The 21,878-nt window shown below is 44.0% G+C and overlaps 1 protein-coding gene across 1 annotated transcript in view; it reads right to left on the reverse strand.

The window, feature by feature from the left end:
* Positions 1–11,243: 11,243 nt before the first annotated feature.
* The window catches only part of IPO9 (importin 9), a 62,911-nt gene continuing 52,276 nt past the window's right edge, over positions 11,244–21,878 (reverse strand). Inside the window, exons 21-24 of the mRNA XM_068269355.1 lie at positions 19,317–19,445; positions 16,218–16,307; positions 13,840–13,916; positions 11,244–12,378 (exon numbers count right to left, since the gene is read on the reverse strand). Of these exons, the coding sequence (XP_068125456.1) occupies positions 12,268–12,378; positions 13,840–13,916; positions 16,218–16,307; positions 19,317–19,445 (407 nt within the window). The 3' untranslated portion in view covers positions 11,244–12,267. The remainder of the gene's footprint in view (positions 12,379–13,839; positions 13,917–16,217; positions 16,308–19,316; positions 19,446–21,878) is intronic.

The raw sequence follows: 21,878 nt of genomic DNA on the forward strand, positions 1-21,878 counted from the left end.
TCTGAAGGAGAACTCTGCTCTGTATATAGGCATTCTTACTGAAATATTGGTTCTAATGAATGAGGATTTTACATTGCAAGATCCTCACGGATTCATACACTAGGATCAAGTCCCAATCGCAAACCTTTCCTCTTAGTACATTAACATGGGTTTAAGATAAGAATCTAGCAAGCAAGCAAAGTCCTTGCTATCCATGAAATAAAGCAGAATTCTAGTAAGTGGCAGGATAACGTCCCAATCGCAGACTTTTCCTTTAAGCAGCTTGCATAAATTGTGAATGGGAATCAAGCAAGCGTCCATGCAGCAGCATAGATGCAGAACAGGATGATAGCCACTTACCCAGTATAAACAAGACCTGTATGCAAACAAGCAGGATACACTTGCAACGTGGTGGACAAAGTTACTTGCTTGCTCAAGCAGAGTTGATTGCGCTTAGATCAGCTCAGAGTTCAGCTCAGCTGGTCATGGTATGCAAGTCCCACTATACATGCTCCGATATGCACTGTGCTGGAGTACTGGTGTCCTGAACAGCACAAACTCTTTTTCTCAATTTACTCTTGTACTTTTTTTGCCCTCCTGTACATTACATTTAGAGTGTTTAGATAAGTAAAACTAAATATCTTGACAACTTGTTATTTATTTCCTACAATGTGAAACAGAAGAAATTAAATCACATACCAATGAAAACCAATTGCTTTCCAGTTGTATGAATTGACTTGATAAGTACAAACGCTAAAGTTGCGTAAGCACACAGGATCTTTACACGGTGCCAGGGGCATCATTTACCTTGCTAGATTCTAAGTCCTGAATCAGTTGGGTGTCATCTAGGGTGAGTACCTAGCTTAAGCTGTTGGCCAGACAGAACAGATTACGAGCGCCTTGTGCTAAAAATGTGGCTTATTATGGCCAGCCCCACTTCCCTTCCACAGCCAGCTAAACACTGCTGCTCTCTCACCTCCCAATTCAAAGATTTTTACAAACAAGTTCACTGAATTGGACATAGTTATTTGCTCATGAGGTTGCATGTAAAATGGGACACATTTAATGACGTTTGAATGGCACTGATTCCTCTTCTTTTTCAATGTTTATTTCAAAACACTTTAATATTGTAAGTTAGTCTAGGCGCCTTATAGTGCCAAACAAATGTGATGAATGGTTTTTAATGATTTGGAAAAGCCGTATCGGTAACATGGCCACAGTAAACGCAATCTGGGGAGCACATTTATTTTAAGCAATTGCATACAAAGAGAAAAATAGAATGCCAGCACTCTTAAACCACTTTGACTGTTAAGCCTCTTCAAGGACAACTTTAGTGAGAAGAATATTGAGGCTGGCTGATTTCCTTGTAAATGATACCAGTTGCCTGGCAGCCCTGCTGGTCTATCTGGCTGCAGTAGTGTCTGAATCACACCAGAAACAAGCATGCAGCTAATGTCAGATTTGACAATAATGTCAGAAACACCTGATCTGCTACATGCTTGTTCAAGGTCTATTGCCAAAAGTATTAAAGGCAGATGATCAGCATGATAGCCAGGCAACTGGTGTTGCTTAAAAGGAAATAAATATGGCAGCTTCCATATCCCTATCATTACAGTTGTCCTTTAAAGGAACACACTGTGCTCACTACAGCTACAACAGGTGCTGAAATGTAATTAGACTCTCACTGCTACAACTTTAAAGAGGGCATCACCTTTCACTGTTGAAGAGACATCCTTCCCCATATTGCACCACGTTAGCAGGGACGCCACATGCAGGCTGTCTCATGTCCCCACCCTAGACACAAAACAACCTTCACACCGCGCAGCGTCCCTGCTAGACACTATTGCCAATCACGCTTGTTACAATTACAGAAGGTAAAGTCAAACCAGACGGAGGTGTCATCAGTCATATTTTCAATATTTGATATCTTTCACCTATAATTATTGGTAACAAAATAGCATATCTATTCTAGAGTACTCATTATGAATGTGTAAATAATATATATTATTGAGGCTCTCTCAACCAGGGTTCCTTTAGGACAGTGATGGCTAACCTTGGCACTCCAGCTGTGACAAAACTACAAATCCCATCATGCCTCTGCCTCCCCGAGTTATGCTTAGAGCTGTCAGAGTATTGCAATGCCTTATGGGACTTGTAGTTCCACCACAGCTAGAGTGCCATGTTAGCCATTACTGCTTTAGGACATTGCAGTGGTTACCTGTAATTTCTCCCCCCATTGAGATTGGCCTCAGTTGGCAGAGTGAAAAAGTACCGCCTTGGCTCCTCTACAAAAAAAAAAAAAAAAGGATAAATTAGGGATCAGTGTAATAAGGAGCACAGTATTTTAAAAAAGCAAAACAAAAACAATATGATAGCGAGGCAGTATAATAAAGAACCCTCTTATAAGAGCACACTATGATTGTGGGAACTATAACAAAAACACAGGTTACTGAAATAGGGAGCACTAAAGAGGACTAACACGGGGGCTAAACAAGGAGGAGGTTACATTTAATAGTTTTTAGCCTTTTCTTATTTTAACCACTTGAGGACCGCAGTGTTAAACCCCCCTAAAGACCAGGCCATTTTTTTCTAAATTGGCCACTGCAGCTTTAAGGCCTCGCTGCAGGGCCGCACAACTCAGCACACAAGCGATTCCCCCCCCCCCTTTCCCCCCACCAACAGAGCTTTCTGTTGGTGGAGTCTGATCTTTCCCCCAGTGTATACTTTTTTAAACATTTATTTTATTATTTTCCTACTAAAGTTCCTTTTTTTTTTTTAAAACCCGCCAGCCAATCACTGTGATCGGCTGTCATAGGCTTCAGCCTGTGACAGCTGATCACCCGAGCCTCTGGAGGGGACTGCCGTGTCACACGGCTGTCTCCAGTACAGCGTTGACTTAAGATCGCAGCGCTATATGGACTGAAAAGACGGTAAAACCGTCTAACAGTCTCCTACTGGCGATCGCCGCAGGAAGACTGTAGGCGGGGCGGAGCTCCACCTACCAAGCGGAGATGCGCTCGCATTAGCCTGTGCGATCTCCTGCAAAACAGGCCCGCAGGTGGTCCTGGGGCTGCCGCCATGCCCATCGGCATGACGCGGGAAGCAAGTAGCCACCTGCAAAATTAATCCCCTCTCCCTCCACTTATACAGCGGTTCCCTGAGAGTCAAAAACTATTTGAAGGGTTTCTCCAGGGTGAAAAGATTAAGAAAGACTGGTGTAGTCCCTCGTGAAGGGATGTGTGACCCTCCAAGCATCTAGCAAATGGGGATCCTGAAGAGACTTTCTAAAATGGTTACAGGCAGTGTAGGAGGATAAACTTCTATCTTGGGATCAAAAAGTTATATACAGTACTTACATCTGGAGAGGGGCTTCCCCATCTCCCTCCACCTTAGCAGTTTTAGCGCTGTGTCTTCCTAAAGCTAGTGGCCATGCTCCCATACAGGAATGAGCGTGGATGCACTGCATCTGCACAGTAGCAAAGAGCCGCTCAGGCTTCGCCATAAAAAGCAGAGCCCGATCAAGTCGGTTCTACTGCGAATGCTCGAGCAGTCGACATAGACCTCTTGATGGTTTTCCAGAAGTAAACGCACTGGAACAGGCCAGATGAAGGGCATGGGGTGAGGAAGCCTCTGGATTATACAGAGGCTGCCTTCTATAGAAACAAGTACACATTTAGGGCACTTTTTTCCCCTACATGTACACTTTAACGAAGGAGAAATGTCTGGTTACCTAGCCTGGCCTTTTTGATCGAGGAGTGGGCAAAGTACCATTTATCAAAGATGCTAGTGGGCATGTATGCTGCATTATCACTAGTAAATGGAGTTTCTTTGAGGAAAATTCCCCATGGTCTCTTATCAATCCTGAGGCCCCTCTCACATTATACATCAGTTTAATTCAATTCAATTCAAAAAAACAAAAACAAAAACGTACTGATCAAAACAACATGTAGAATAAAAAACATACAGACTATGACCTATACACAGTATGCTTTACTCTGTGAGTGAGCTAAATAGGAGATTCCAAATCTCATGTCTCCCAATGTCAGGAGAGACCCTATTAAGGGGAAATGTGCAGCCTGCAGGAGAACGGACCCAGAACCTACATCCAGGCGCAGAATGAAAAAAAAAAAATGGGTCCACCTTACCAAGGCAATACCTCATGACTGAGAGCAACCAGCTACAAGTGAATGAAAAACTAGTTAATCTCCCTGGCGGTAATCCCAAGCCAGAGTCGGGTGGAAAAAAAATACGCTGTTAGTGGTCATCCCGCACTGTTGGTGGGCCTTGAGGACAGGGTTGGGGAACACTGCCTTGGGTGACAATACTACCTTAGGCAATACTACCATACGGGTAGAGCGCCACATGGAGGACTGGAGGGAGAATTGCAGCGTTGGACGCCGGGGAGGTGAGTAAAGTGCAGGGGTTGTTGCAGATCTGTCTGCAGTATGATTTTTTTTTTCTTCCTGCTTTTAGAGTCTAAAAGCACATGAAAAGAATTGTACCACTTTTAGACCCTAAAAATCAGAAAATAATCATGCTGACATGGAGGTTAACGCCCAAAAAACCTGGCAAAGTGATCTAGTGACCTTTACATTCTCCACGTACCCTACCTCTCCAGTAATACCTCTGTAAAGGTCTTACATCTCAAGGCGGAAGGAATGCTCCAGTCTGGCAAAGAAGGCTTCATGTCATTTTTTCATTGGTTGAGTCAGCATGTAAATGCAACAATCCTCATCCAGATCACCTGGTGGGGAAGACTGCTTGGTGAGTGTGCGCTTCTTATGGGCTGTATCCTGGAGAGCTCCCCATATCCGTGGCAATTCTTGGCGACTTCTCTGCCATATTAAGCCAAGTTACAGCCTACCACCATGGCTTTCTCAACATGAAAACTATGGAAGGTGCGGAGGGAGTAATCTGCTTGAAATTTGTGCTGGTTATACTAGTTTAAAGAGGAACCATGACCAAGAATTGAACTTCATCCCAATCAGTAGCTGATACCCCCTTTTACATGAGAAATCTATTCCTTTTCACAAACAAATCATCAGGGTCTCTGTATGGCTGATATTGTGGTGAAACCCCTCCCACAAGAAACTCTGAGGACCATGGTTCTGGCAGTTTCCTGTCTGTGAACCTTGTTGCATTGTGGGAAATAGCTGTTTACAGCTGTTTCCAACTGCCAAAAAAGCAAGCAGCAGCTACATCACCTGCCAGCAGTAAAAATGTCACCGTGTGATAAATGTCAGAATGTAAATCAGGGATTTAAAAGATATTACAATGACTAAACACTGACTAAATCATTTATACATAATTATTGTAAAAATGAAGCACTTTTTATTACATTATTTTCACTAAATGCAGCCGTTTGTGCTAGCTCTTAGAGCTGGGAAGCCTGTGAAAAGTTGGGTCTAGTCACCTCTTCAGACCTCCATGGCTAGACCATCCCCCTTCCACATCCCTTTCACTCCAGGTGTGCTTAAAGTGAACTGGACCTTAAAAAAAAGTTTCACTTACCTGGAGTTACCCCAAGTCCCCTGCAGCCATTTTGTGCCCTCGCTGCTCTACTTAGGTGTCATTTAGGTTGCATGCATAGTATTTAAGTGAGTCAGTTGTTTAGTTTGTTGGCTTATGTGTACGTACTTGTCAGGTAAACAACTTCTTGTGTGGTTGGTCATGTTGTGCGGTTGGTTGTGCATTAAGTTGGACATGTGTATGAACCTTAAGGATATACTCACAATTATGTAAGCGAGAGTTAACAATAATAAATCTTTCAGATGGCAAATTTACTTATTCAGATGAAACAACTTTTAGACTTAGGTAAACTCTAGAAAAACAAAACCCTGCTAAGCCGTTTATTTTTAAAATGCTTAATTTCAAATATCAGGATACAATTTAAACAAAAGGCTCACAAAAAACAAACAACCCCCCCCCCCCCCCCCCCCCCCCCCCCCCCCCCAAAACATCCATCAGAGCTCTCAGCTGCTATTTTTCCCTAATTTTGTTTTATTGAAAACATAAAAAGGAAAAAAAATATATGTGTATATATATATATATATATATATATATTATAAAAAAAAATATTGTATGCTTTCCCAGCTAACATGAGAGTCCAAGATGGAGAGGTGAGATTCTACAAATGGTGAACTGACTGAAAAAAAATCACTGAGGCCAAATTAATCAGTACTACAGATCTAATTTGCAACTGTTCAATACATGTAGCAGTAATCTATTTCAGAGCTGGGGTCGATAGACTAAAGGCTAGTACACACTAGCAATTTTGATTGGGCAATGATTGGTCAATTTTACCACCTCCATGTAGTATGAGGGCCAAACAGATTTTCAATTCTTTGCAGATTATATAGGTAAATGGTCATACTACATGGAGGTGGTAAAATTGACCAATGATTGGCCTATCAAAATTGCTAGTGTGTACTAGGCTTAAAGCCGTAACATCTGCAAGGAGTGAGTGATTGAGGTTCTGTATTGCAACCGGCTGTATGCAGGTTGTTTCCTTCCTCCTACAGAGTGCACTTACTGATTTTTTTATTTCAAATTTAATGTTTTTTTTTTTATTGTTGAGGTTGCGCTATGGTGAGGAAAGAGTTGATTCGGAGAAAATTGAACATTAGTGATATTGTTTGGTGAGCGATGAGTCTCTGGACATTTTTTTGTGTTATCTTTTGATTCCAGTCCTGAAAGCTCCCCAGGAGGTTTCTTCTTGAATTTTGCTCTACCTACATGGGAGGTGTAACCTCTACTATGTATTCTATTAGTGTTGCCTCATATTACATAGATCTGAATCTTTATATTCAATCTAACGGAATAATAATGAAATGAAATTATGCAATCGAAAAAAATGAAAAACATTGTACCATTTATGGGCACCATTAACATTCCATTTAATTGCCACGGCTCAGAAGAACTTCAAGAAACTTTACACATGCCCATGGGCGTCCGCACATACGGCAAAACCGGCATCTGCCCGACCCCGGCCGACCGCTGCCCCCCCCGGCCGCGTGCCCGTGCGGCCAGCAGGAGGGGAGCAGCGCAGAGAAGAGAGAGAGCTATGGGCACAGTGGGGAAGGGCGGACATCTCCCCCCCCCCCCCTTCCCTCACCTTAGGGGGCTCTCTCTTCCTCGCTGTCCCCTCCGGAACTAAGTGTGCAGCAGCTGGGCAGCGGGCGGAACTTACCACGTCTCGCTCCTGCGCCGGAAGTTCTGGTGCCGCACTCTGGTCTGGATCAGACCAGAGTAGCGGCTAATCTATCCGACGCGTGCGACGAGACGAGGTAAGTTCCGCCCGCTGCCCACTTCGTTCTGGAGGGGAGAGCGAGGGAGGGAGAGCCCCCTAAGGTGAGTGCCCATAGCTCTCCCTCTTCTCTGCACTGCTCCCCTCCTGCTGGGGCACACCTGGTCACTTTTTCTGGGGACATATACCCCTGGCTACATATACTGGGCACATATACCCCTGCCTACATATACTGGGACATATAACCCCTGCCTACATATACTGGGACATATACCCCTGACTACTTTTTCTGGGGACATATACCCCTGCCTACATATACTGGGCACATATACCCCTGGCTATATATACTGGGCACATATACCCCTGGCTATATATACTGGGCACATATACCCCTGCCTACATATACTGGGCACATATACCCCTGCCTACATATACTGGGCACATTTACCCCTGCCTACATATACTGGGCACATTTACCCCTGCCTACATATACTGGGCAGATATAACCCTGCCTACATATACTGGGCACATATACCCCTGGCTATATATACTGGGCACATATACCCATGGCTATATATACTGGGCACATATACCCCTGCCTACATATACTGGGCACATATACCCCTGCCTACATATACTGGGCACATATACCCCTGACTACATATACTGGGCACATATACCGCTGCCTACATATACTGGGCACATATACCCCTGACTACATATACCCCTGACTACATATACTGGGCACATATACCCCTGACTACATATACTGGGCACATATACCCCTGGCTACCTGTTCTGGGGACATCTATACCGCTGGCCACCTATTCTGGGGACACCTATAGACCTGGGGCTACCTATTTTTGGGGAACCACTGCTGTCAGATTGAATGTATTTTGGGGAACTGCTGCCAGGTGAGAGGTGTCTACATATTAAGGGGGCATTCTGCCTATTTATGCGAAAAGCTGTCTATTTATGTGCCTCATGACTGCTGAATTTGTCTTGTTGCGGGCCTCATGGTCACTGACTTTGTCTTGTTGGGGGCCTCATGATTTGTTGGGGGCCTCAAGATTGCTGAATTTGTCTTGTTGGGGGCCTCATGATTGCTGAATTTGTCTTGTTGGGGGCCTCATGATTGCTGAATTTGTCTTGTTGGGGGCCTCATGATTGCTGAGTTGGTCATGTTGGGGGCCTCATGATTGCTGAATTTGTCTTGATGGGGGGGCCTCATGATTGCTGAATTTGTCTTGATGGGGGGGCCTCATGATTGCTGAATTTGTCTTGTTGGGGGTCACATGATTGCTAACTGCGAGACTATGGAAAAAGCTGAATCATCATCATATGAGACAATAGCATTAAACCTACTTTTTCCGCTTTTTAAAACAGAAAATGAAACTGGGAGGTTCTAAAAAAAATGAATAAATTTTTCAAGAGTAGGATGGATGAAATTGTTTATCTTCACAGTTTATTTTCAACTTGGATTTTCCATAATGTTCATGTATGAGTTAAACCGTTTGTATTTAGTTTAAATTGCTGTTGGCACTTTGTGATAGTAAAGTGACTTTGCAGTTTGGACCCTTGACCTCCAAAAGGTTCGCCACCACTGTCTAATCTAATGTCCCACCATTGTTTAGTTCATGTAAACTTGTCTCCACCCACGACCACACCCACATTCTGGTTCATGACCACACCCATTTTTCGGTGCGCCGCATGACGTAGCCCCGTTTTTTGGCGCGCGTAATGACGTACCCCGTCACCACCCCAGATTTGCGGCGCGCTGCCCCACTTTTTGCTCCCCCCCCCCCCCGGAAAATTTTCTGCGGACGCCCGTGCACATGCCATGCTTAGGTGATATTACCCACTAGCAGCTCCTAAGCATCTTCAGACAGAAACCCAAGGTTAACCTCTTGCCGACCGCGTCACGCCGATGGGCGTGGCTGCGGCGGCAGCCCCAGGACCGCCTAACGCCGATTGGCATCAAGTCTTGGGGCTGGGATTTGCAGGAGATTGCGTGCAGGCTGCGCGCGCATCTCCTGCTTGGGGGGCGGAGCTCCGCCCCACCTTCAGTCTCCGAGCGGCTATTGCCGCTCGGGAGACTGTTGAACGCCGTGATCGCCGTCTATTTACATGTACAGCGCTGCGATCGGCAGCAGCACTGTACTGAGGACAGCCGTGTCACACGGCTGTCCCCCTGGGGTACAAGAGAGCGATCGGCTCTCATAGGCAGAAGCCTATGACAGCCGAACGCCATAATTGGCTGGCTGTGGGGAGGGAGGGGAGATATTTACAGAAAGTTTTTTTTAAATAAAAACCAGTAACAATAATATTTATAAAAAAATAAATAAACATGGGGGAGCGATCAGACCCCACCAACAGAGAGCTCTGTTAGTGGGGAGAAAAAGGGGGGAAATCACTTGTGTGCTGTGTTGTGCGGCCCTGCAGCTTAGCCTTAAAGAGAACCCGAGGCGGGGTTCTTACATCGCAATCCGCATATAGAGGCTGGGTCTGCCCAGCCTCTGTTGCTAGTTAGTTTCCTGCAAAGCCCCCCCTGCGCGCTGTCAGACCCCATAAAACACAGCCGCGCTGGCGACATGCAGCGTGTCGCAGCCGGCTGTGTTTATCTCACTAATGTCAGTCTCTGCTCTCCCCCGCCTCCTGAATCGCTCTGGTCCCCGCCCACGTCCCTTCCCTCCCCGCTGATTGGAAGGAAGGGACGCGGGCGGGGACCGGAGCGATTCAGGAGGCGGGGAACAGCAGAGACTGACATTTGTGAGGTAAACACAGCCGCATAGCGCGGCTGTGTTTTATGGGGTCTGACAGCGTGCAGGGGGGTCTTTGGAGGAAACTAACTAGCAACAGAGGCTGGGCTCTATAGACAGACCCAGCCTCTGTATGCGGATTGCGATGTAAGAACTCTGCCTCGGGTTCTCTTTAAAGAGGAACTGTAACATAAAAATATCCCCTGGGGGGTACTCACCTCGGGTGGGGGAAGCCTCCGGATCCTAATGAGGCTTCCCACGCCGTCCTCCATCCGTCAGGGGTCTCGCTGCAGCCCTCCGTGGAGTCCGGGCAGCGGTGACGTCATTATTTACCTTCCTGGCTCCTGCGCAGGCGCTCTGACGGCTTTCCATTCCGAACTACACGGAAATACCCGATCGCCGTCGGGTCCGCTCTACTGCGCAGGCGCAAGTCTCCTGCGCCTGCGCAGTAGAGCGGACCCGAATGAGATCGGGTATTTCCGTGTAGTTCGGAATGGAAAGCCGCCACAGCGCCCCCGCTGGAGCCAGCAAAGGTAAATATTGAAATGACAGTCGGCACAGTCGCCGGCTGTTCGGAGGGCTGCGGAGAGACCCCCGTGGGACAGAGGACGGCGTGGGAAGCCTCATTAGGATCCGGAGGCTTCCCCCACCCGAGGTGAGTACCCCCCAGGGGATGTTTTTAATGTTACAGAGTCTCTTTAAAGCTGCAGTGGCCTATTTTACTAAAAATGGCCTGGTCACTAGGGGGGTTTAGCACTGCGGTCCTTAAGAGGTTAAACAGCCAAAGGTATTTAAGGGAAGCCTGTTTTGTTCCAATAGCTCTGCTGCTGCCTGCGGGTTCTATCAGATTCCATCATTCAGACTTGCAGGAGAGCAGGGGCTGTTTCTATTGGCTCCCTGCTCCTGTCAGTCACAGATGTCACTGCTTCTGCTTGTGAGTCACGGCTCCCAGCACAGTCTTGTCGCACAGACTCGGCATTCTTTTCACCACTTCAGAGCAGAAGGTATTATTTCATGGCTTTACCGCATATTGTAGGCTTTATGAATTGACATTAAATGATGTTTTGAGGTATTTACCACACAAGTCATTAAATTTACCTCACTGCTTGCTAATTTCAGTTTTTCATGCAGTAACAGCTTTTAGGAATTGACATTTTCCTAAGTGCTTGGTAAAGTCAGCCGTTTTCTGCGTTACCAAATGCGGAAATGCTTTATGAATCAACCCCAATATGTTTTTAACACAAAGTTCTGAACATTAAGACTTTATAAATTCTTTTTATTTTGCTAAAGTGACTTCTATTTGAGTCTTTTGCAAAAGAAAAAACACACTAGATGTCCTCAAAATTGTCCTTGTTGTACAGGAAAAGTCAGGTTAAAGTTGAGGCTTGAATCTTTTATCATGTGACCAGGATACCTCTTGAATGTTTCCTTCATACAGTTTGATTGTACACGTATCTAGAACAGTCCTGAAAACGTTCCAATTCCACCTGGTTTAAAGCTCTCTTTCACTTGAATACCAGTGTTTGCCACTTTTGTTGTATTAGGCCAAAACCCAAAGTCTAAACAGTGTCTTCACATGTAATTTTCTCTATCGCTCTGATCTACTGTTCATAATCTTGTATGCAGTGGTCAACATGAAGCTTCCTCATAAAACTGCACATTGCTCGGCTGGTTTCAGTTTAAGGTTTACATGGTTCTCATTTACACTTAGATGCGTCTTCCCATATGCCCTTATATGCACCATATAGAACACTATAGGTACATTTGGCTACTTCTGCTAATCTTGTCTCCAAGCCCTGCTTCCTGAGCGACATGACAAGGATACAGCAGTATAGTGCAGAGGTTGATTTGGCCCTGAACAGCTATGCCCGACTACTCTGCACCATACAAGGCACCGTATTAAGGTCTGAATATGGAAGGGAGAGAATAGTAGGTACTTAATGCAGACATTTCAACTGATAGCTAAATGCTGTGGACTGATGCTTTAAGAAAAAAAAGTCTATTTCATACTTCAATGTGTAACAGCTCTTAAGTCTCACGGAGTACAACTCACAAAAATCCGACATAACTGATCAATGCCAATGGAGTACAACTGTGTCCCAAGTAAGGTTAATGGAAAAACAGACCAAGTCAGAGGTCCTGAGGGCAGCTCTTTCCGACATCACTGGGGTCAGTCTCTCAATAAAATACAACCAGCAAGTGCTTTCAGTGTGTAGGGTAATCCTAGTGCTGGGCTGTAACTTCACAGAACAAAACAATCCATTTCATTGAAGTAAGTTACTATCATATGCCAATTGACTGAAGGACTCTACGTTCATTGCCATTAAGATGCTCAGAGAATGCAGAGAAACATGGCTGCTGGGCAAATTGCTGCAGAAACTCTGTCAGGTATGTCTAAGATAAAACAAAACAAAAAGTTAAAGACATCCTAAAACATCTTTCACTAAAGCAAAATTAGTGTGGGCCCCTTAAAGTGGGCCCCATACTTAACAGAACATTCAATGCTTTATACAAATCTCATATTTTTTACATGCAAAACTACAGTATATCCAACTGATTTGCACAACAATCAAATGCCAATTGTACACTGCTACAGCAATGCATAACAAAGCTCTGTGGCATACATGTAAAAAAGGCACCTGGATAAAAAGAGCGCAGGGGTTTGCCGCTAGTAGAATATTGCTAAGATTAGTGATTTTCTACTACTGAATTTTGATTCTCAGGGCACCCTAATTTTCACAACACATGCCAAACCATACTGATAAGTTAACCACTTGAGGACCAGATGTTTATAACCCCCTAGTGACCAGGCCATTTTTTACAATTCCGCACTTTACAACCTCAGCGGTTTATTGCTTGGTCATACAACTTAGCACACAAATTAATTTTACCTAATTTTCTTCTCACTAATAGAGCTTTCTTTTGGTGGTATTTGATTGCTACTGCAATTTATTTATTTTTATTAATTAAAAATGATTTACCCCCCCCCCCCCCCCCAAAAAAACACTTTTTTTCCTCCCTCCATCCCCTAAATTAGCCCTAGACTATGTTACATATACTACACATTACATACATAGGCATACACATATGATAGGGATGAGATTGTGAGCTGCTCCGAGGGACAGTTAGGTGAAAAGGCAGTTATTAGTACAGCGCTGCGCTAGATCGCAACGCTGTACACTTTTTTTTTCTATTTTAAATGTGAATAACAGCCTGTCAGCACCAATCACGGCGGCCCTGTTTTTACTGCAGGGAACACATGCTCTTGCGAGATCACGTCATAGGGTTTGACTGAGGAACCAGGAAGCCACTCGTTAGCCGGTCGCAGAGAGGTTAAAGGAATATTTAAATCTTTAAAAAGAAATTGATTTCAACTTACCTGGGGCTTCTTGCAGCCCCTGGAGTCCTCCTGTGCCCATGACGTCATCCTAATCCCCTCCATCCAGCAGCGGCAACCCCCACAAAGCTGGCCCATTGCCGCAAGTCGCCCATTACTGCACATGCGCACCCTTGAGCCGTGTGAACCCTGCTATAGCTGCCGGAAGCGATCTGCACAGTAACGATTTTCACATAATGCTCCAGCCACGGGACCGTGATCAGGGGTGCCCGAGGCAGCGCATGTGCAGTAGCGGGCGATTGGCCAGCTTTGGTAGGAACATTACAATGTGAACTCCACTAATGGACAGGTAGCAACATGAACCGCTCAATGTACTCAGTAAAAAGGGCTGCAGAAATTGTAATGCTATATAAGTGCATAATCCCAATAACTGGCAAGAAAAGTTTACTTAATGCTTTGTGGACTTCTCTAGGAAATATCTTGGACTACTAAGTACTACCTCCTTTGCTCAGTCTTACCTGCAAATCTATTTGGTACAATGGGTCCTTGAGAACATCAGGATCATCTTCTTCATCATCTTCGTAATAATCATCATCTGACAAACACAACGGAATAAACATTTTACAAACCATCACAATAAGTATTTGCACACAAAAATGAAAGTAGTTTTTTGCCTTTTGTGCATTTATAATGCACACAAATAGGTTTGGCAAAACACATTTAGTAGACTAAAGACTTGAGCCAAAAAAAATATAATAATCAAGGTCTGCTTCGCACACCTAAAAGAAATGTACTTGAAACAGCTGTAAATAGTGAATATAAATATATAGAAAATAGTACCCATATAACTAGCGCTGCATTCAAATCCCAGTCCCACAGACAAACAAAATGCAGTGGAGTGCGCACACCTCTTATAGCATTAAAGGGGACCTGAATTTCATCTTCCTCTAAAAGACAACAGCATAATAGCGTTTAAAGAAAAAAACATTTTTGTTACAGCTTAAAGAACTGCTGCAATAAATCTGCAGTGTGTCCGCTTCCTGCTTTCATGGAAGCAAAGGGTTAACATCCTGTGTTTACATATTAGCTGTGTCTGCTGAGGACTGACGAATTTCTGTGCTAACACAGTTGAGATCAAATTACATTTGTGATTACTTACAGATGAGGGGAATTAGACATGCTCTTCTCTCTAAAAACACACATGGTGCATTTCTCTGTTTTCCTTGTGTCCTGTGCAAAAGTTCAGGTCCACTTTAAAGAGGAACTGTAATCAAGGATTGAACTTCATCCTAATCAGTAGCTGATACCCCCTTTCCAATGAGAAATCTTTACCTTTTCTCAAACGGATCATTAGGGGGCTCTGTATGGCTGATATTGTGGTGAAACACCTCTCACAGTGTGATGTCAGCACCTAGGTACTGACATCACACTGTGGGAGCCTTATTGCATTGTGGGAAATAACAGCCAAAAAAGCAGCAACTCCTTCCACAGACATCACCTACCAGCAGTAAAGATGTCACCATGTGATAAATGTCAGAATGTAAATCAGGGAGAGGAAACATTTTACAATAGGCAAACACTGACTAAATCATTTATGCATAATTATTGTAAAAACTGAGCACTTTTTTATTACGTTATTTTAACTGCAGTTCCTCTTTAAGTAATCAACAGGAGGTAGTGTATGATAATAAACTTAACTAAGCAAAAATGAGCCAGAAAAGTTACTGTGTGGCATACAATATGACTATGCAGCTAGCATAAATCAATGTAAAGCAACAAAGTGTCGGTTGCAACAAATATCAAAAGAATGACAATATAAAAGAGTATATGATGGGATACCAATAAGACAACAGTAATCATTATGCTATTAGAAGTATGCACCCTACATTGCATAATTGCGGACTACAGACTCAATAGGTCAGTAAAGTAACAAATCACCTGTGTTGTTCACAGCAATTAATGGCAATACGTGTTCTCTGCTACTGCATTGACTCCATTCAATCACATTGAGTAGAGCAGCACACTACAGCAATAAATGTGCAGCAGCATCAAAATGCGTAAGAATGAACATAGGACTAACGTACTTGTGTGTCGCATCCTATATGTGATGGTGTTAAAGCAGACCTGAACTCAGAATTCATCTCTGCTCTAAAAGCTATACAACAAAATAATAACCTTTAAACAAAAAACATTTCTTTGTTACAGCTGATAGAAATCTTAAAGAGAACCCGAGGTGGGATTTAATTATGTTACTGGGGCACAGAGGTTGTGCACACTAAGACCAGCCTCCGTTGCCCTATGGTGTGCCTCCATGTCCCCCCTGCGCGCCACTATACCCCCGCTGTGCTGGCGACATGCAGCGCGTCGCCAGCACAATGTTTACCTATGCGCTGTCAGTCAGCGCCACTCCCCCGCATCGGCGCTACCCGCCCGCGTCACTTCCCTCCTATCAGCGGGAGGGAAGGGACACGGGCCGGTAGCGCCGATGCGGAGGAGAGGCGCTGACAGACAGCGCTTAGGTAAACATTGTGCTGGCGACACTCTGCGTGTCGCCAGCACTGCAAGGGTATAGCAGCGCGCAGAGGGGACATGGAGGCACACCATGGGGCAACGGAGGCTGGTGTTAGTGTGCACAACCAGCCTCTGTGCCCCAGTAACATAATTAAATCCCACCTCGGGTTCTCTTTAAAATAAATCTGCACTGTTTCTACTTCACGATTCATGGAAGCAGACAGATTGTTAACCTCCTGTGCTTTCAAATGGGCTTATCTGCCATCTCTGCCATAGGCATTCATGTGACACAGCTGAGAGATCAGATTACAACTTGTGATTATACACAAATGAGGGGGACTTAGACAGGCTAAACTCTTGTCTGTGTTAGTAGCAATAATAATACCATATTTATTGCTGGAAATAATATCGGATAACAGCTGCCCAGCCAAACCTTCATCTTCATCCTCATCTTCCCACATATCATTTGCATCATCTGAAATAAATAGTCACAATTAAAAACAATGAACACTGAATACGGTCACACCAAGAATGAGGCCTCGTTCACACTCACAGTAGGAACAACTCTGTATGCATTTCACAGCGCTTTGTGGTGTGCACTTTGCTAGGTAGAGCTTTTTACCACTGACTTCAATTTAACAAGTTCACATCTATACTCTTTGTTACTGTCCATTTGAGAAACGTAGCGTTGTATGCATTTATGTGCGTTGTGCTGTAAAGCGCACAGCAATGCAAGTGAATGGGTGCACTTTTGAAGCGCATAGAAGTGCATAGCAATGCGCTTTGGAGATGCCTTTTTACCCCAATTAAAAAAAAAAAATGAATTTCAAATGAAAACAAATCTTTATTGACAACTGTTTCATCAAATAAGTACATGCTGAACAAAAATGCGCATGGGTCCGCTTAAAAAAAGCGCACTGCAATGAACTGAAGCGCAATATGAAACGAGCATCAACGCATGCATTTTTTTTTTCATGCACTTAGGGCCCTTTTCCACTACAGCGATTGCGGAATCGCAAATCGCTAGTGATTAGGGCCCTTTAGGTTTCCTAATGCACCCAATGTGAATGAGGCCTTAATGTATTAAAGATTAGTGTATTGAACCGGTGCAGTTATCAACCAATCAGGTCTGTTAAGCAAAAAAAAAAAAAAAAATCTGTACAGGGAAGCTGCATTGTTAGAGTTCTCACATGCTCCAAGCAGTGAATTCTAAAGCCTCTTGGGAGCCAACTGCACTCACAACCTATTTTAGCCATTTCTGCCGCCCGGACGTGAAGCTCACGTCCAGGCGGCTGCTCTGCCGCGCTTCGGCGTGCTCCCGCGTGATCGTGGTCATGCCCCCGTGCTGTCCCCTAGTAGCCCTGGGACCAATGAACGGGAACATGGTTCCGATCACCGATCCGTGTCCCCAGCACAAAAACCGAAGCGCTCTTACAAGAGGCTTCAGTCTTTCTGCACGTAAAATTTTCCGCGTCATGCTTGTGCTTCCGCTTAGCGAGAAGCACAAGGAGGAAAAAAAACTCAAATAGTAAAACTACATCTACATATTTTTTACATTACAATTTACACATATAATAACATTAAAAATTAACTGTTTATTTCCCACACCAAAAAATTACCCAAATAATATATATATAAAAATATAGTTACCTAAGGGTCTGAACTTTTTAAATATGCATTTGAAGGGGGTATAGTTACCTAAGGGTCTGAACTTTTTAAATATGCATTTGAAGGGGGTATACTACGAACATTTTTTAAATTATAAGCTTGTAAATAGTGATGGACGCAAAACGGAAAAAATGCACCTTTGATTTCCAAATAAAATATTGGCGCCATACAATGTGATAGGGACAAAATTTAAATGGTGTCATAACCGAGACAAACGGGCAAATAAAATACATAGCAAGGAAATGAACAGCGCTACTTAAAAACAGACAAGTGCCTACCTGCAAAAGAGTGCAAGCCCCACTTGTGGGATAAAATACACACCTAGCATACACATGACCTGTCTACCACTGGAGGATGTTGGTTTCCGTAACAGCTTGCATGCAACCTATTAAGTACTCGTCCCTCCCACTGCGAAGAAGTCAATCCTCCATGGGAGGGGACCTAACACTAACTAAATGCTAACCTATGTATATGCATAGCTTGGGTGCGGCTAATCAAGTACATTCGAAAATTGAAAACTGCACAAAAGGTGGATCAGCGCATCACCAGGCCGCCTCCGAATGGCCTCGAATCAGAGGTGTGCTGAGCCCCCCCAGAAACTGCAAACGCACCTTGAACCCAAACGGAGGCTCTGCATATACACCAAAAGCAAAGCTGTTAAGTGGGAGCAGCTGACCAAAAATGAATTAAATTAGAACTTCGCAAGGAAATGAACAGCGCTACTTAAAAACAGAATAAATTAAATACATAGGTTTTAATTATGGTAGCATGGATTATTTTGAAGCTATAATTGCCAAAAACTGAGAAATAATGAATTTTTTCCATTTCTTATTAATCCTGCTAAAATGCATTTATAAAAAAATAATTCTTAGCAAAATGTTCCACCCAAAGAAAGCCTAATTAGTGGCGGAAAAAACATGATATAGATCAAAAAATTGTGATAAGTAGTGATAAAGTTATTAGAGAATGAATGGGAGGTGAAAATTGCTTTGATGCATAAGGTGAAAAATCCCTGCAGGCTGAAATGGTTAGTAAGTAGCTGGCTGTGGGATATCAGTGCAGCTAATACTACCATAACAGAAAGTACTCCCCTTACTTTTCAGACTTAGAGTAACCGAGGCGGAGAGGGAACGGCCTGGTGGGCACATGGAACACAGAGTCATGTTCCCTGCTGCAGCACATGCCTTTGTGCCCCCCCCCCCCCCCAAACATGCGATTGTTGCCAATCTTGAGGGGAAGGGAGGAGAGGTACTGTCTGCCTAAACGCCCACTGGGGCCGTGCCTGCAGGCCTTCCCCAGCTGCCATTGGGCAGCTCTGTCTCTCCCTGCACACTACGACACACAGAGCAGCTCTTCCAGCATCATGACCCCAGGGGTAATGAAAATGAAAGTTGGCCTAGCAGAGGAGTGGCAGGGATTACAGCTACATGATCTGCCCTCCCCCCCCCCCCCCCCCCCTATTCAGGTAGCATTGAGTTTTATTTACTAATAGTCCCCCACCTTGGGTTTACTTTAAATCTGGTTTATATGAATAAGGCCAAATTGCAGTGCACTGCTACAACAGTCTGATCTTTGAGAGAGGTAAACTCTACCTCAGTCATGTGGAAAAAACCATTTCACATGATATCAAAACAGGAGAAGAGGAGACGCATAAGAAAGTAATTTCACTCCAGGTCATTAGACTCTGTGTAGCTTCCATGCCAAATCTACATAAAACCCACACATAAATAAATGGGAATCTGTAAGAACAGAGCTCTTTTATTTGTAACAGCAGCTAATGAATGTTTTAGAGATCGCTGTAAGAACAAACACTTGCCTCCATTGCCTTGAGCCCATTCCTCTTCAGTTTGCCTGGTAGCATTAGCTTCAATTACACTCGATAGCTCATTAATTATTAATTTGTAGATCTTAACCAGCAGAGGTATGGAACTAAAACGCTGAGGATCTGCACAAAGATATCAAAGAAAAAACCTGATAAAGACAATATCAAAGGATGCTTGTACACACACACCACTTACAATAAGCACACAAGTGCAGTGTACAATTTCATACATACAATGTTATCTTCAGTTTTACGATCATAATGGAATACTGAGGTGAAAAACTAAATGTAGCTTTACTTGCCCAGGGCTTCTTCCAGCCCCTAGACGTCATTTGTGTCCCTTGCCGCAGCTCCAGTCTTCTCCAGTGGCCTGGCTATCCTGCTGATTCCTGCCTCTACTACATTTAGCCATAGACCCTGAACAAGCATGCATCACATAAGGTGTTTCTGACATTATAGTCAGATCAGACAAGATTAGCTGCATGCTTGTTTCTGGTGTTATTCAGACACTACTGCAGCCCAATAGACCAGCAGGGCTGCCAGGCAACTGGTATTGTTTAAAAAGGAAATAAATATGGCAGTCTCCATATTCCTCTCATTACAGTTATCCTTTAAGGCAAACAGGTACAGCAAAAGATTGGCTGACGTGTCGGACTAAACATCCTTATACATAGCCATGAGGCTATAAGCAAGGATGCTTATGCTGGGCATACACAGCTCGATTTTTAGCCATTAAGATGGCTCAGTAGATCATTTCCGACATGTCCGATCTCCCGCTCGATCGTTTCGCCGCTCAATTCCGGATTGAAGTGAACGGAAAAAGATAAGAAAAATGAGAGGAAGATAAGAGAATACACTGTGGAATCGATTGGTGAAACAAACGAGCGGGAGAATCGAGTATGCCCAACATTAGTCTGAAACATGTCAGCCAATCTTTTGCTGTACCTGTTATTTGCCTGAAAATAAAAATTCCTTGGACTTTCAACATCCTGGAGTGTGGGGACCTCGTGTGTACTACACTGACAGCTTGCAGTTTGGTCGTTAGCACTCCCAGTGAGGTAAAGAGAGGTTAAGCGGTGTTCTTATTCCCATGTTATTCAAGAGAGCTTAAAGGACGTCTTAAGTACAAGAGATATGGAGGCTACCCTATTAATTTTAAAACAATACTAGAAGCATGTTCAGGTCTATGGCTAAAAGTATTAGAGGCAGCCAGCCAATTTGAATTGTTTAAAGGATACCAGATGAGAAATTAGTAAAAGAAACAGGGGGAGCAGGCATATATTATTACCTGTCCCGATACCCATCGCTCCCCTCGTTCTCCTTTCTACCCCCTGCCTTATGCCTAAAAGGCCCCCCGGGACCCTCTTCCAGATCGGGCTTTACTGCGCAGGCCCAGGCCAGGTTGTACGTTTCCTACAGTGCGCACAGGTGCCTGGGAGCACTCTGCACATGCATAGATGTCACTACGTCATGGGCATGACATCATACGCACAGTGCTCCCAGCAAGTGCAGTAAAGTCAGACTCCAGTAACCCGGAAGAGGGTCCCGGGAGCTTTTAGGCATAATGCGGGGAGCAGAAAGGAGAATGGGGGCAGCGACAGGCATCAGGACAGGTAATAGTATATGCGTGCTCCCCCCGTTTGTTACTAATTTCACATCTGGTATCCTTTAAAGATCAACTGTAGTGAGATGAATATGGCGTATTTGTTTCCTTTAAAACAATACCAGTTGCCTGGCAGCCCTGCTGTTCTATTTGACTGCAGTAATGTTTGAATCACACCAGAAACAAGCATGCAGCTAATTTTGTCAGATTTGACAATAATGTCAGAAACACCTGATCTGCTGCATGCTTGTTCAGGGCCTATGTCTAAAAACAGAGGCAGAGGATCAGCAGGGCAGCCAGGCAACTGGTATTGTTTAAAATAAATATAGCAGCCTCCATATCACTATCACTTCAGGTTTCCTTTAACGGAAAAAATTAACTCTTTGGCGTCAGCAAGAGCGTAACATGCAGGGAATCATTTTCAGAATTTGCAGAGAGCTAGATGGCAGCCCCCAAGACAGACACAATATAATGTACAGCTCTGGCAAAGTGTCATAAAAATATCTGTATTTTCAAATTTCCATTATTTTTAAGTGTATGCAAATAGATGTGCTGTAAACCTCCAAAAAAAAACAAATCTTGTGTTTTGCATGAATCACGACTTGTCTAGACAGCCCTAGCTAAAAATAGAAAGTGTGCATTTTGTGTGATTTATGGTTTATTCAGATGTGTCTAGCCACAGCAGATAGTATGGGTCAATGGGACTTCAATACAGCCTCCCATAAGTAGTCACATAATACAGAATCACGTAAATATCACATTCATTATGGGAAATAGGGGAATTTCCCTGCCAAGATCTTGTATATAAAAGTTCAAAAGCTCAGCACACAAACACATGGAGATATCCCCCATATCTCATACAGCTCTTAACCACTTAACGACCAGCCAACGCCGATAGGCGGCGGCTGGTCGCAGTGGTATTTCCATGGAAACGGCCGCTCGTTCCAACTGCT

This window comes from Hyperolius riggenbachi, chromosome 2, assembly GCF_040937935.1.
Source record: "Hyperolius riggenbachi isolate aHypRig1 chromosome 2, aHypRig1.pri, whole genome shotgun sequence".
NCBI classification, from domain to species: domain Eukaryota; kingdom Metazoa; phylum Chordata; class Amphibia; order Anura; family Hyperoliidae; genus Hyperolius; species Hyperolius riggenbachi.